The following is a 17,129-nucleotide window of genomic DNA, read 5'->3' as shown; positions in this document are numbered from 1 at the left end:
GTATCACGTGACATACAAACTCTATTTTCTTTTGAGGGAAACAAAAATCAAAATTAAAAATTAATTGTTAAGTTTTCTCATCATTTCAATTTAGCTTTGGATTTTCAATTTTGACATTTAATTAAATATTTAGGATTTACCTTAATTTTAAATACGCCTTTTCATCCGCTTTGAATAAGATTCTTTCCATTTTACTTACTTTATTTTATGGTTAAACTTAAAAGGAAAATGTTAAGATCACAACACAAATTTAACTTATAGCCAACTTCTCTCCTACGTGTCATCTAAAAAATAGAAAAATTGAGAGAGAGGATTTTGAGATTATGAAAATTTGGAAAAAAAAAAACAATTTATTTGGTTTAAAATTCAAATTTTTTTTACACGTAGAAGAGAAGTTGGTCATGAGTTGAATTTGTGTTGTGTCCGTATCAAACCTCAAACTTAAAACCTTGTTTTGTTTCATGTCACCGTGTACGTGATGTCACCTAAAAAAATATGTCGTTACATCATTTAAAATTTTAAATAATGTGATATTATATAAACAATTAAATTAAACAAATAAAATGTTGACTATCAAAAAAACTACTCTCCAAATGGAGAGATCCTTGTCGTATTCACCATTGAAGATAAGTCGGACAGTATGGTAAAATATCCGAACCAGGAAGGAAGTTCATAACCAACACGCTTCTCTCCATAGAATAATACATTAATTTCCCATTTAACTTTATTTCCTGTGGCAGCCGAGAGGAAGAAAAGAAGATTAAAAAGAAAAGGAAAATATAAATGTTAGATCTGATGGGTTAGTAATTAAATATATTTTTTTATTAGATTTTGTGCCATTGTCTCATTTTCTTCCTTGGTAAGCAATAAGAGACCATTGGGAGTTTGTCTCGTTTGACTTTTTGGGTCTTCTGTTTATGTTTTTGTTTATGAGTAATTATCTTTTGTTTCCGTAAATTACAGTGTCTTAACACTTTCTTTCATGAATTACTAATTATAACACTTGACATCATCAAACTACCATCTTATGACAAAAAGCTTCTTCCATCAGTCAAAGAGGTTAAAATTGATAGTCAACGGTCATGTACAAGTCATGTGCTATTTTAAATTTTTTTCTTCTACTTTTGCCATCACTTCAAACAAATAAAGTGAATATGTTTAGGAGGGTATAAGTGTCATTTTCTCGGTCAAAAGTGAGGGCAAAAGTGGAAGAAAAAAAATTTAAAATCGCACATGACTTACACATGACCGTTGACCATCAATTTTAACTCCTTTGACTAATGGAATGGGACTTTTTGTCATAAGATAATAGTTTGATAAAGTCAAGAGTCATAGTTGATAATTTATAGAGGAAAAGTACTAAGACACTATAATTCTTAGGGACAAAAGATAACTACCCCTTACGTCTATGTTTGTCCTCTCATAATTACCCATATCATCATCATTTACAATTTAAAATTATTGATATATTTTGAGAAGTTGTTTAGTTAGTGGACTAAGCTCAACCAAAGCCCACGGAAAACGAAAATTGAGCCCAAATGGCCCATAGACCAATTTAGGGAAACAAGCACTATATAAAGTAATAAAACCAGTTATTTCAGGCAGCAGACTTCTGAGCTACCAAACAGCGTTATTTCTACTCTGCGCGCCGATCTTCAACACCAACATGGCGGATAAGGCTGTTACGATCCGTACTAGGAAGTTTATGACGAATAGGCTTCTCTCCAGAAAGCAATTCGTGAGTTATGATTGAGTTTTTGTTGCATTTTTCCCCTTTTTCTTTTTCTTTGTTTTAAGAGATTAGGTCTGCTGGAAACAACCGTTTTTATACTGAAGAGTTAGTAAAGAGAAGGAAAATAGAAATTTTAGATCTAGTGGGTTATTAAATATAGTGTTTTTGTGCCATTGTCTTGCATTTTCTTTCTTGGTATGCAAACAGTTCTTGTTTTAGTGCCTTCAAGGTTTTCTTATTTTATAGTTTTTACTAGGTCTATTGTTGTCAGATTATTGAGAAGACTAGAGATTAGGAAAATATTATATCTAAAATAAGTCTTTAAAAAGAATGAGAATCTGTGCTGGGATTTGGATGTTATTTAATTTTCTTGCATTTCTCGGCATACAAACGGTGACTAAAACGATAATTGATTTTGTTTACATGTGTTTACTTGGTAGCATAATTAGCCTCGGTGAACTTAGTACTTATGGGTAAATTCTTATGATGTGAGGCTAAGGAAAAAGAAGGAAGTGTTATCCATAAATTTAGTAGGAACAAAATCTTTTAGGCCAGTGTAGATTTTAGATAGTTTCCACACGAAAAATTGATAAGTTTGTGATTAAGAGACAGATTCAAGGCGTCGTTTGTTAAAATTTTGTTCTTATGTTTTTTGTTTTAACAACTCAAAACACAACATTTACAAAACACTCAACTGTTTTCACCTTTAAGTAAAACTAAAAAAAAAAACCCCCCAAAGTGCTGTAATAAACATACCCAGTATTGTTGTTTATTGTCATCCTAGCGAAATTGGTTCCATGTTTAATTTTTTTGTTATCTCAGAAACAGAACTTTGCATAGATTACTGTTTTTATTTTTCTTGCTGCCAAATATTGCAAATAAGATCAAGTTCTTAAAAGCTGCTTATATTCTTGCACTACTTTAAGAACACCTGTTTACATATATTCCTGTTGTTGCAGGTCATTGATGTTCTTCATCCAGGAAGACCCAATGTTTCCAAGGTAAATTTTAATTCAATTACAGATGTTTCTATTTTACTTTTTCGAATTTAACCTTTGTATTTGTTGTTATGAACTGGGCTCTGTGTTTTTGTAGAAATTTGCGGACTAGTGAAAAAATACGCTTTGATTTTGTGCAATTTATTCTGAATTTCAAGCATGTTTGAAACCCAAATCTGTTGTTATACGATATGGTTGTATGCCATAGTTTGTCTGGTTTAGCTTTTTGGGTTTTCAGTTAAAAAAACATGCGTTTTTTTTTTTTTTTTTTTTTTATTGTTTTGTCAATTACAAAAGCAACTAAATGGCTGCATTGATTGATTTGTTGTTCTTTGCCTTTTCTGTGATATAAAGGCAGAGCTGAAGGAGAAGTTGTCAAGAATGTACGAAGTGAAAGACCCAAACTCGATCTTTGTTTTCAAGTTCAGGACTCACTTTGGAGGTGGAAAATCAACTGGTTTTGGTTTGATTTATGATTCTGTCGAGAATGCAAAGAAATATGAACCCAAGTACAGGCTCATCAGGGTAATTTTATATGACCTCTTTATTTTGCCAATTTTTTTGAGCTAGTTTATTTGTACATGTTTCTTGTCTGAAGTTATTTTGAATGGTCTTTTGGAGTTTTGTGTACGTAATTATTTAAACTATACATAACAAGATATACAAATTTCTAATAGATTAGATAAAATAATTGTGCATAGATGGGTGTTACTGCAATATTAATATCTTTTTGGCAGTGGTCTTATCAAAAAAAAAAAATCTTTTTGGTAGTGGTTGTTGTTTGGGGTCTTGTCCCAATTTATTATGAATGTTCTTTAGAGTTTGTGCATGTGCTTGTAACTTTTACTTTTAAGTGTTTTTAGAGAAGCGTGGTGGTGCTGAGGATTGTTAGGGAAGGGGGCACAGTGAATGCTTTGTCTGATTGCACCTCCTCTCCATAAGAATATGGTGCAAAGTTGTGGGTTCAAGACTCATTGGGTGCTTAAAAGAAATTGCATTGGATGGGGTATAGGATTTGATAGAAATGATTGCTCTTTGTTAGAGACATATTTGGTTTTGATACTTTTTATTTTTTAAAAAAAATCTATTTGGTTTGCTGTTAGAGTTACATATAAACTTTTAGGTGGCATTGAGAGTTTAGATGGAGGGCAACGAGTGTAATCGCAAATGGAACCTCCTTTCTGTGATAATATGATTTGAAGTTGCGGGTTCATGACTCATTGGGCGCATAGAAGAAATTGCGTCAGTGGGTGGTGTGTGGTTGATAGAGATGATTGCTGTTTGTTGAGTGTAATGACCTTATGAAATTATGCTTAACTTAGATGCAGCATGGTCACATGTTTGACATAAAGTATCCACTACCTGCCTTTTTTATTTTGGAATTCTATGTAACATCACTCTCTTTGCTCTGCTTATTTATTAAATGCCCCGTTCTCTTTAAATCTTAAGATAATAACGTGAAATGGACTCAAATAAAATCATTAGAGTTTGTGGGATATGAAAGGTATGTTATAAAAAAGTATGGAATTATGTGGCCAAAATATATGGTAGTCATTATAGGGCTTAAAACTGTTAACTAAGCTATTTTCAAAAATTATGGTGTCTTGAACTTTTCTGTGCATATGATATTTTTTTGCATGGCAGAATGGACTTGATACTAAGGTAGAGAAGTCGAGGAAGCAAATGAAGGAGAGGAAGAATAGAGCCAAGAAGATCCGTGGAGTAAAGAAGGTAAGCTTATTTATTGCTTTCATTTTTTTAAGGTTTCATGGTGTTAATGCTCTTCTCAAATTCTTGATTCTTGATTCTTCCATTTTGAATTTGATTCTTGATTCTTCCATTTCTTTGCAGGCAAAGGCTTCAGATGCTGCAAAGGCCGGAAAGAAGAAATGAGTTTTCCAGGAGTCTTCTGCTGTTTTACAACAATGATTTTCTCTAATAGCCATATTTTCTTGTTAGGTACTTTGAAAGTAAAATCGTTTGGTGTTAATGTTAATTTTCTTTTTTTTTATTTTATATTTTGTTTGTGTCACACAATCGAGTAAATATTTTGTAGAATGTGAAAAGATAGATGCAGAGTGTTTAAAGAATGAAAATGCGTATTTTAATAGAGAAGGGAATAGAGTGAAAAAAAAATGTTTTAGAATGTTTTGTAAAAAATAATTAAAATAATAAGTGGGCTTTTGTTTTAATTAGCAATTTTTTGCCAAACTTTGTAGAATTGATTAATGATAAAATTGACATAATGAAGTAAAAAAAAAAAAAAAAAAAGAGGCGTTCAAGACAATACCAAGTCAAAAAGTATTACCTATTTTCCCAGAACCGCTTATTCCAACAACACTATGTATTCTCTTGCAGCCAAAAAAAATATTTGCTCCAAAAATTCTTTTTGGCTATCCGACGGACTCTTCATCTTTGGCTGAGAGCCACTAAGCTCAACCAAAGGGAATTTCCCTTTTGTGTAAAAAAGTGGCTTAATAAGTAGGGGGCTCGATGTTGTTTTGTAATGCATTAATAAGATAATAATAAATAATATAACTTGCAAAACGTGTGACTGGGGGCATATCTTTTGTGCGTGACTAGGCGCATATCTTTAGTGCTGCACTCGTTGAGCAAAAGCGTCAATCAAAATATTATTTTTAAAAAAAAATGCTAAATGCAAAAAATGTTCAGGAAAATAAATTTTAAATGTTAAGAGTACCCTTTTTTTTTTTTTTTTTTTTAATCAAGAAATTGGTACTAAAATGATGTGGAACTTATTCAATGGGGTGGGCAAATTAACTGTTTACCGCCTACCGTCCGCTTATCGACTGTCACCAAACTGTCATCGACATACAACAAACTTCCAGCGGTGGGTAGTCAGAATAAAAATATTGTTTCGACATTGGTTCGGTTCGATAGGCTGTAGAAAAAAAAAAAATTATCGGTTAACCGACAATTAACCGACGTAGCTGATATTTCAAGTAAATTTTGAATTTTATCTAGTAACTTTTCTACTTTTTGTGTTTGTCCAGTTGATTTGTAGTTGTCATTTTGGTCCATGTTCCATGAATTTGCCTTTTCTTTGATTATGTAATTGCAAGGAAATTGATAAATTTTAACATAAAAACTTGTAACCGACTTAACCGATCACTTATTAACCGATTAACCGAAAAAAGTCGAAACTATTCCTTGTCGGTTAATTAATCGACTTAACCGACTTTCATGAATCGGTAGGCGAAAATGCCCCTACCAACACCGACCGAATCAATACCCACCCCTAATTAATAAAGATAAATGTTATGGTTATGGATACCAATAAATAAGTTCTACATCATCTTAGTATTCATCTCTTAGTGAAAAATTTGGTACTCATAGCATTTATGTTCATCTTTTGCTCAAAAAATTGGGGTGATTGGGAGCATATCTTTGGTGCCGCACTAGTTGAGCTTAAGGAACAAACACTCAGGCATAAAATAATTATTTATATAGAAAAGAGAAAAGGTGATATTGAAAAGTATAAAATTTTTGTTTTGTAGTGATTTTTTTATTTGAATAGTAGTAAAACATAAATTATGTGATATAAAAAGTTGAAATACTTTGAGGTTGATTTTTTTGAAAAAATGAAGTAAATAGTGTTTAGGGTAGGAGTGGTTAGGGGTGAAAAGGCACTTGCGGTTAGCGGTTAGTGGCTAAATCTGCTAACCGCAACCGCCTATGTGGTTCGCTAACCGCTAGGCGGTTAACCACCCGGTTAGTGGTTAATCGCATCCGAATAACCGCTTTTTTACTAACCATTTTTTTTTTTGCCTTTTATTGGGCTTTTTTTTGGGCCGGTTTTGGACTGATTTTGGGCCGATTTTGGGGCTCACTTTAAACAATTTTTATTTTCCTTTTCATGGCCATTTTAGCATTAAAATTTGTTATATACCAAAATCTTTGTTGGTCACCTTCTATGAATCTATACAACATATAATACAAATAAAATTACAACAATTTTTGTAAATCATCACTTCACTTGTAGTCTTGTACACAACATACAAATAAATATATATAATAAAACTATATATATATATATATATATATATATATATATATATAAAGCTTTTTTCTACGCTTTATTCACTTTGGTAAGAAAACTTATAATTTATTTCATAAAAAAATATTGTAAATTAATTTCGAAGTATAAATTATTTGATGGAATGATGTGTTAATGAATCATGAATTGTGCAAAAAACTATACCTAAGACATAGCACAACACCATTTGACAATTTGATTGCCCTTATCAGGCAGGGGTATTTAGCCGAGTAGGCTCTCATGCAAAAGGTCACCCGACGGACTCCTCTCCTTCCTCGACCGCACCACACCCCCCCCCCCCCCCCCCCCCCCCCCCCCCCCCATGCTTCATTGCTTCACCAATTTATGGACAAGGTCAAGGAATTCATGAACATGAAGGACATTATAAGGCCATTACCGAGCAAAATTAGAAAGATTGTACGAGTCATATGGACAAGCAAGAAAGACTCACTTCGCTCAAAAAAGAAGATGACCAATGACCCCTGGCAAAGTATAAAAAAAGTAGATGACCAAAAGACTTTTATTTTTTATTTTTTATTTTTATTTTTGCAAAAGCACTTTAATTTTAGAAAATTAAAAGTCTTTTTTTTTCAAAGCTTTTCTACAAAATAAACATCAAAAACTTTGTGAAAATATATTAATTTATTATCGGTAACATGTCACCTTATTAAAAATACTAACATTTTTTAAGCCTTTTAATAAAAAAAAAAAGCCTAAAATTATATAATTTACAATTTACAATTTTTTTTCCTCGTCCATCCTGCACCTTACAGACCACTTGTTTGTTTGATGGGATCAACGAACCACATTGAACAACAGCTTTCAAATATAGATCTGAATCCACTTAAAAATTTTAAGAAATTCTAGATCCATTTCTATCTAAGAGCCAATGTCCTACCACGTGTTCTACTAATAATAAATAATATTTAAAATTTAAAAAGAAAATATAAAAGAAAATAATAAAATAAAATAATATGGGGTGGCCGGCCACCACATATTATTTAATTTATTTATTTTATTATTTTCTTTTTAAATTTTAAATATTGTTTTATTATTAGTAGGACACGTGGCATGATATTGACCCTTAGATGAAAATAGACGGCTTGAATCTGAAATTCTATAGAATTTCCCTAAGAATTTTAGTGGATCTAGATCCTTCAAATATAGTACACGTATACACACCAAATCTCGAACCTGCACCACGGTGTTTAGCTGCCTTTTCCCATGCCATGCATTGCCCAAAGTAAGGATTTGATTCCCTCAAATTTTTTAAAATATGAGATTTTATTTTTATTTTTTAAAATCTAAGCCTTTTATTATATTTAATAATCTAAGTAAATGCAGAGGTTTATGTGTTATGGTAAGTTAATTTGACATGTTGAATATAAAAATTAATTATCTCGAAAAACACAAATCTCTATATTTATTTGAACCGTTAAATATAATAGATGGCTCAAATTTAAAAATTTTAAGGGTCTCAATCCCAAAAGTATTAAGATCATGTTTGAGATTGGGTTAGAGAGTTTAAAAAATACTTTTAGAACCTAAAAAGTTGTGTCTAACAAAAAGCTGGCTTGTTTGGTAAAATTTTTCTAAAGTATTTTTTAAACTTGGGAAAAATTCACATAACCCATCAAATTCACAATGTTCCCTAAAGCTTTCAATTGTGAGAATATACCCTAAACTACCAAAGAATTGTCAATGTCAACCCTAAGACTAGGAAAAAGATAAAAATGCTCCTATAGATTTCTCAATAAGACAAAAATACCCTTATAAATTTGAAAAAAATAAAAATAAAAATTAATTTATTTAAAAAACGATTTTTATAAACGAAATTTTTTATTTTTTTAAAGGAAATTTTGATTTAAAAAATTATATTATAAAATTTATAAAAGAACCAAAAATTTTCAATTTTTATAAAAATCGATTTATTTTTTTTTACTTTTTTCTTATAAAAATTATATATATATAGGTTTTTTAAGTTTTAGTATTTTTTGTGTTTATTTTACTAAGGGTAGTTTCGTCATTGAGGAGACATTGACAATGTTTTGGTAGTTTGGGAGGACATTGTCACAATTGAAAATTTGGGGGAACATTGTCAATAGTAGTTTGAGGGGTATCTGGATTTTGCCCTTTAAACTTTTTCACTCTAAAAATGACCAAAACACACTTTTAGGAAAAATTTAAAAATAAATATTTTACCAAAAAACTTTTTTTTTTACTTAAAATATATATTTCTCAAACACAATCACAAACATGTTTTAAGTGCATCATTAAATTTATAGATAAGTGTAAAATCGGTCCATGTATTGGCCAAAATTGCAAATCACTCCCTGCGGTATGAAAAATAATTAAGAGGTCATCGGTAGGCTAAAATAACAATTTAACTCCAGCAGTCAAATTCCATTAAACTACTTGACGGATTCCGTTAGTGTGACACGTCAACACCAATAAAATGATGACATGTATTATTCTTAATAAAAAAAATATAAATATATAAAATTTTAAAATTAATTAAAATAAATAAAAAAGAAAGGGGTGGCTGCTGACAGAATTAATTAACTTAATAAAATTAATTAATAAAATAATTGCATAAAATTATTTTTAAATTCCATGAAATTTGACTGCATGGACTAATTCCTGACGACCTCTTAATTATTTTTCATATAGCAGAGAGTAATTTATAACTTATGTCAACTAAAATGACTGATTTTGCATTTATTTCTTAAATTTAAAGGGCCTTTGATGAAGCATTAATTAACTTAATAACTGAAATGGTATGCGGGCCGGGTATCGTAGTTAGGCCCTGAGAAATTTCGAGAGATATTTTCTCCAAGCCCATGCAAAGAGTTTTGAAAAACAAGTCCAAGACAAAAAGTGCATGTAGCGGGCCATAGGCCCACATTTGCTCCGGAAGTCAATTTTCCTAAAAATAAATAAATAAATAAAAAATTCAGCCAAGCGAAACTAGGGTAACCTTTGAAACCTTTATAAAGCCTGTTATTTCCCGTAGCAGACCTCTGAGCTACAAAACCGCCGTGAACTCCCCCTTCTCTCTACTCTGCTCTCCGATCGTCGCCCTGCTCGCCAATCTTTGACACCAACATGGCGGACAAGGCTGTTACGATCCGTACTAGGAAGTTCATGACGAATAGGCTTCTTTCCAGAAAGCAATTCGTGAGTTGCTATCGAGCTTTTGTTGCATTTTCCCATTGTTTTCTTGTTTTCTTTGTTTTTGCTCTAAGGGATTTCGTATGCTGGAAACAACCGTTTTTATATTGAAGAGTTAGAAAAGAGAAGGGAAATATAAATGTTAGATCTAGTGAGTTAGTAAATGTAGTTTTTTTGTGCCATTGTCTTGCGTTTTCTTTCTTGGTATGCAAACAGAGACTAATGGGTTCTTGTTTTTAGTGCTTTTTCTTTCATTAAAGTTTTTCTTATTTTATAGTTTTTACTAGGTCTATTGTTGTGAGATTATTGAAAAGACTAGAGATTGAGAAAATATTGGATCTAAAATAAGTCTGCTAGTTTTAATGTAAAAAGAATGAGAATCTGTGCTGCAGTGCTGGGATTTGGATGTTATTTAATTTTCTTGCATTTCTCGGCATACAAACGGTGACTAAAACGATAATTGATTTTGTTTACGCGTTTACTTGGTAGCATAATTAGCCTCTGTGAACTTAATATTTATGGGTAAATTGATGTGAGGCTAAGGAAAAAGAAGGAAGTGTTATCTATAAATTTAGAATTAACAAAATCTACGTGTAGATTTTAGATAGTTTCCACACGAAAAATTGATAAGTATGGAGTCAGATTCATGGCGTCTTTTGTTAAAATTTTATTCTTATGTTTTTTGTTTTAACAACTCAAAACACAACATTCACAAAAGTCTCAACTGTTTTCACCTTTATGCAACATAAGAACACTATCTTCAAACTAAAAAAAACCCCAAAGCGCTGTAATAAACATTCCCAGTATTGTTGTTTATTGTCATCCTAGCAAAAATTGGTTCTATGTTTAATTTTTTTGTCATCTCAGAAACAGAACTTTGCATACATTACTGTTTTATTTTTCTTGCTGCCAAATATTGCAAATAAGGTCAAGTTCTTAAAAGCTGCTTATATTCTTGCACTACTTTAAGTACACCTGTTTACATATATTCCTGTTGTTGCAGGTCATTGATGTTCTTCATCCAGGAAGACCTAATGTTTCCAAGGTAAATTTTAATTCAATTACAGCTGTTTCTATTTTATTTTTTGGAATTTAACCTTTGTATTTGTTGTTATGAACTGGGCCGTGTGTTTTTGTAGAAATTTGCGGACTAGGGAAAAAATACACTTTAATTTTGTGCAATTTATTCTGAAGTTCAAGCATGTTTGAAACCCAAATCTGTTGTTATACCATATGGTTGTATGCCATAGTTTGTCTGGTTTAGCTTTTTGGGTTTTCAGTTAAAAAAATGTGTTCTCTTTTTTTTTTTGGGTCCACTTACAAAAGCAACTAAATGGTTGCATTGGTTGATTTGTTGTTCTTTGCCTTTTCTGTGATATAAAGGCGGAGCTGAAGGAGAAGTTGTCAAGAATGTACGAAGTGAAAGACCCAAACTCGATCTTTGTTTTCAAGTTCAGGACTCACTTTGGAGGTGGAAAATCTACCGGTTTTGGTTTGATTTATGATTCTGTCGAGAATGCAAAGAAATATGAACCCAAGTACAGGCTCATCAGGGTAATTTTATATGACCTCTTTATTTTGCCAATTTTTTTGAGCTAGTTTATTTGTACATGTTTCTTGTCAAAACTTATTTTGAATGGTCTTTTGGAGTTTGTGTGTGTAATTATTAAACTATACAGAATAAGATATACAAATTTCTAATAGATTAGATAAAATAATTGTGCATAGATGGGTGTTACTTCAATATTAATATCTTTTTGGCGGTGGTTGTTGTTTGGGGTCTTGTCTCAATTTATTATGAGTGTTCTTTAGAGTTTGTGCATGTTCTTGTATGGGCTATTGCGATACTTTTTGGGTTGTGGTGCTGAGGATTGTTAGGGAGTGGGGGGCAGTGATTGCTTTGTTAGATTGCACCTCTGAATATGGTGCAAAGTTGTGGGTTCAAGACTCATTGGGTGCTTAAAAGAAATTGCATTGGAGGGGTATATGATTTGATAGAAATGATTGCTCTTTGTTAAAGACATATTTGGTTTTGATATATATATATATATATATATATATATATATATATATATATATATATATAATCTATTTGATTTGCTGTTAGAGTTACATATAAACATTTAGGTGGCATTGTGAGTTTAGAGGGATGGCAACTAGTGCAATCTCAAATGGCACCTCCTTTCTATTTTAATATGATTTGAGGTGCATAAAAGAAATTGCGTCAGTGGTGGTGTGTGGTTGATAGAGTTGATTGCTATTTGTTGAGCCTTATGAAATTATGCTTAACCTAGATGCAGCATGGTCACATGTTTGACATTAAGTATCCTCTACCTGCCTTTTTTATTTTGAAATTCTATGTAACACCACTCTCTTTGCTCTGCTTATTTATTAAATGCCCCCTCTCTCTAAATCTTAAGATAATAACGTGAAATGGACTCGAGATAAAATCATTAGAGTTTGTGGGATATGTATGCTCAATGCTCTGCTTATTTATTAAATGACCCCTCTCTTTAAATCTTAAGCTAACAACATGAAATGGACTCGATATAAAATCATTAGAGTTTGTGGGATATAAAGGTATGTTATAAAAAAGCATGGAATGTGACTAAAATATATGGTAGTCATTCTCAGTATGTGCTTAAAACTGTTGGCTATTTTTAAAAATTATGGTGTCTTAAACTTTTCTGTGCATATTATTTTTTTTGCATGGCAGAATGGACTTGATACTAAGGTAGAGAAGTCGAGGAAGCAGATGAAGGAGAGGAAGAATAGGGCGAAGAAGATCCGTGGAGTAAAGAAGGTAAGCTTATTTATTGCTTCCATTTTTTTAAGGTTTCATGATGTTAATGCACTTCTTACATTCTTGATTCTTCAATTTATTTGCAGACAAAGGCTTCAGATGCTGCAAAGGCTGGAAAGAAGAAATGAGTTTTCCGGGGGTCTTCTGCTGATCAATGCTGTTTTACAGCAAAGATTTTCTCAAATAGCCGTATTTTGTTGTTAGGTACTTTGAAAGTAAAATTGTTTGGGGTTAATGTTAAATGTTTTCTGATGTTTTGTTATTGTCAGACAATCGAGTAATTTGGCCAAGCACAATTTTGAAATTTGAGTGACAGCAGATTTTCAATATTTTTATTTTAGATATAGAACCGAAAGACTAATGTTGTGCTTTGGGGTTTCGTTGTTAGATTGTTGTGTTGGGCCTTTGAAGCGTGTTGTAGGGCTCCTAAAATGATTCATTTTGGATTTCTTTAGATTCATGCCAAGGCCCAAAACCTAATCCTATGATGGGCTCGTTTATATGTTTGGGTAATGTTGGCTTGTTACGTCCTTTACGTACATCTGGTTCCTTTCTATTCTTCATTTTGGTCAGCATCCTATGGTAGTTTTTCATATATTTCTTCGGTGGGGTTTAATGGATATTTTAAAGAATACAAAAAGATGTAGACTAGAATAGAGTGAAAAAAAAAAAAAAAAAAAAAAAAAAGGGATGTAGGGGTTTTTCTTTTTTTTTTTTTTTTTTTTTTTAGAAAAAAACAAAATTTAAAGAAAATATTGAAGAACTGAATGCAAGCGTATTTGATATTTCTTTCTTTTGTTATTTATGCCCTGTTTGTTTTGTTGATTTTTTTTTTGTATTTTTAAGTGTTTGGTGTGATTGAAAGTAATAGTTAGATTGAAAATATTTTTAGTTTCTTCGTTTTTAAAAATGGTTTCCTTCTTGAATTTCATAAACTACTTTTTTCTGAGTTTTGAGTTTTTTTTTTTTTTTTTTTTTTTAATTTCAAACCTATTATTATTATTATTATTATTTTAAGAATAGGAGCCAAATGTTGATATATAAGAACCGCCACTCATTTTCTGTAGGAGCCAAATGTAGGAATGAGAGAGAAAAATGAGGGTGGAGTAGCTGAGACAATCAATCTACCTTAGCATGCTTTGTCCAACAACTACGTTCTGGTTGAGTGTTAGGCTCTATTTGGTTGAAAATAATTCTTTTAAGTGTACAAATGTTTAACTTCCACGCCAAAATCGCCTGGCAAATCTCAATAAACAATTCACCCCTTTGCTCTTGCTTGCTGTGTGGTAATTGCGTGTAGGCTTATGCTTCCAGCTCAGGCCGGTTTGACCACTCAATCTCCACATAAATGGCTTTACTGTTTTTTACTCTTCAGGATTTCTGCATTCAAATCGGTTGGTATCCTTCTTTCTTACTCCAAACAAACAACCCTATTGAGTATTGAGAGTGTGCATGTTCTGTCAACTTTACGTAAACTTGCTTTCAAACTGTCTCTTTCTAAAATTTATTAAACAAGAGAAAAAGATCCTAATCCCATCAATCTATACCATTTATAGCTTCAACCCAAAAGATTTTGTTCACTCTTGATCAATCAAATTATGTGAAATCATTTTCAAAGTGGTTGCAGTAACAAAGGTAGTAAACCAAGAACCAACATCCCTTCCCTTGCAATTGTTCTCTCTTTCCTATGCCTCGACAAGGGCTCCCTACCTCTAGCAGGAGCCCGTTGCCAGGCTCTCTCTTTTTTTTTCTTTTTTTTTTTTGTTGGGCAAGGGATTATAGAAGATCCTAATTTGTAAACTAACAAACTCTAATACGAATTAGGCACATGAAAAGAGAGATAAATCAAATTTTAAATGGATTTTTCTATCTCAATATGTAAATGTTGGTTGAGTTCATGAAGAATATATTCAGTCTACACATTTTTATTATTTATTTAAGATTGTCCACATTTTGATTCACCCATATGAGCCGCCCATACATGCTTTTGATTTATATAATATAAGAAGGGAAAAGTAGATGGTGGTTCACAAATAAATCACTTTGGCATCTTCATTTTTTTAGGATAATAATTGTGTAGAATTGGCCCATTACATGCTTTTTATTCATCAAAAATACATAAATTATCCCAAATTGTATTTATTAACACTCAAATAAACAACATTATACAATATTACCACCGACATCTCTCTCTCTCTCTCTCTTTTCTTTTCTTTTAGAGGGGAGGGGCTAACTAGGGGGAAAAGAATCTGATTAGGGGGAAGTTTTTCCACGATAGGCTATTATTAGGCTTAACGATAGAACAGAACAAATACCTACATAGTAAGCCTTTTTCTTTTTTGGCCTGAGCCATCCAAAAGCTTTTCAAAACTACTATTTATAACATTTAGTCCTTACAAATTGCAATATTATTGAAGAAAAAATATAAACAAAAACAGTAAATGGTGATAGAAGGACAATTTTGTATATTTTAACATCAAAATCTAACAAATGGTACAAATTAAATTTAAGACCAAATTATAACTTGGAGGAGTTAAGTGTCATGGGAGAACTAACTTCTCGTTGTGTCATCTTAAATGTGATGTGACTTTAAAATTATTATTAAATTTTGATCTATCAATAATTTTAAAAGTCATATCACATTTAACAAGATAAAATATATATAGGAGAAAGTCCGCATACCCTCCCTCAAACTACTACCTGATTGACAATGCCCTTCTAAACTTTTAATTGTGACAATGTCCCCAAAACTACCAAAATATTGTCAATATCTCCCAATGACGAAACTACCTTTAGTAAAATAAAAACAAAAAATACTAAAACTTCTAGAAAAAACCTAAAACTAAAAAATAAATAAATAATAAAAAAAATCCAAGGAGTGGCCAACTTTAAAAATAAAAATAAAATTCATTTTTATAAGAAAAAAAATTAAAAATTTTCAATTTTTTTTATTTTTATTATATATATATATATATATATATATATATTAAATTTCGTTTAAAAAAAAAACAAAGAGAAAATTCACATAACCCCCTCAAACTACTACTCAATTGACAATGTTCTCCACCAAACTTTCAATTGTGACAATGTCCCTCCCAAACTACCAAAAGTTGTCAATGTTCCCCCGGTGACGAAATAACCCTTAGTAAAATTATATATATATACACACACCAAAACTTCTAGAAAAAACTTAAAACTAACAAAAAAAAACTCCTGATGTTGGCCAATTTTTTTAAAATCCATGTGTGGTTTGGGGGTGACCCTAGGCCACCCAAACCCCTTGGGGGTGACCGCAAGCCACCCTAGGGGGGGTTTGGGGTGACCTGCTGGCCACCCCTCCACCATGGGGTGGCTCACGGCCACCCCATGGGTTTGGGGTTGCCCGATTTTGGGGTGGTTGCGAGCCCATGGGTTTTGGGGTGGCCCCTGAAACCCCCCCTAGGGTGGCCACGAGCCACCCCCAGGGGGTTTACGGTGGCCTGTGGGCCACCCCATAGGGCTGCCACCCCTGGCCACCCTTCAATTTATTTATTTATTTTTAGATTTAATCTTTTAAGTTAATTTAATAAAAAAAATTAATATTTTAATGGAGTAAAACGGTGCGTTTTGAATTCTCCTAACGTCTTTTAAAAATTTTTAACGGCTGAGATTTTATTGTCATTTCAATTGTTTCAAGGACTAAATTTTCGAAAAAAAAAAAAAACTTAAGGATATTAAAATTTTGAAAGGTTGACTCAGTGATTTATTATCCATTTTCCCAAACTTCTAAAAAAAACTTAAAACTAACAAAAAAAAAAAAAATCCAGAAGTTGGCCAATTTTTTTTTTTAAAATCCATTTTATAAGAAAAAAATTAAAAAAAGTTCAATTTTTTTTCTTTTTATAAAAATTGAAAATTTTCGTTTTTTTTTAATTTTATTTTTGTTTTATAATTTTTTTAGAGACAAATTTACATTTAAAAAAAATAAAAATTTTCGTTTAATAAAATGAAAATTTTCGTTTTTTAAAACTAAATAAAAAAAAAACACAAAAATTTCCGTTTAAAAAAATTGTTTTTTTTTAATATTATTTTTAAATTAAAATTTTTCGTTTTTTAAAAATATCAATTTTTTTAAAAAAAATTTATAGGGGTATTTTTGTCTGATTGAGAAATCTTTAGGGTCATTTTTGTCTTATTGTTTGTCTTGGGGGGATATTAACAATGTCTTGATAGTTTAGAGGGGACATTGTCAATCGGGTGATAGTTTGAGGGGGTATGTGGACTTTACCAAAAAAAAAAAATGAAAATTTTTCAAAATAAAAATTTATGTTTAAAAAAAATAAAAATTTTCATTTAAAAAATAATAAATTTTTTTTATTCGAATTTATA

At 31.4% G+C, this 17,129-nt stretch overlaps 2 protein-coding genes across 2 annotated transcripts; both read left to right on the top strand.

Annotated features, from left to right (window-relative positions):
- Window positions 1-1,615: 1,615 nt before the first annotated feature.
- LOC132170267 (small ribosomal subunit protein eS24z) lies at window positions 1,616-4,740 on the top strand. The gene is made up of 5 exons (XM_059581184.2): window positions 1,616-1,738; window positions 2,692-2,733; window positions 3,085-3,255; window positions 4,375-4,461; window positions 4,582-4,740. Exons 1-5 carry the CDS (start codon window positions 1,667-1,669, stop codon window positions 4,621-4,623), a joined length of 414 nt encoding a protein of 137 aa, XP_059437167.1. The 5' UTR covers window positions 1,616-1,666; the 3' UTR covers window positions 4,624-4,740.
- Window positions 4,741-9,792: 5,052 nt separating this feature from the next.
- LOC132170266 (small ribosomal subunit protein eS24z) lies at window positions 9,793-13,133 on the top strand. Its single transcript, XM_059581183.2, has 5 exons — window positions 9,793-9,964; window positions 10,962-11,003; window positions 11,342-11,512; window positions 12,675-12,761; window positions 12,848-13,133. Exons 1-5 carry the CDS (start codon window positions 9,893-9,895, stop codon window positions 12,887-12,889), a joined length of 414 nt encoding a protein of 137 aa, XP_059437166.1. The 5' UTR covers window positions 9,793-9,892; the 3' UTR covers window positions 12,890-13,133.
- Window positions 13,134-17,129: the final 3,996 nt, after the last annotated feature.

This window comes from Corylus avellana, chromosome 1 (assembly GCF_965113065.1).
Source record: "Corylus avellana chromosome 1, dhCorAvel1.hap1.2, whole genome shotgun sequence".
NCBI lineage: Eukaryota > Viridiplantae > Streptophyta > Magnoliopsida > Fagales > Betulaceae > Corylus > Corylus avellana.
This window is presented reverse-complemented; position numbering and strand designations above follow the sequence as displayed.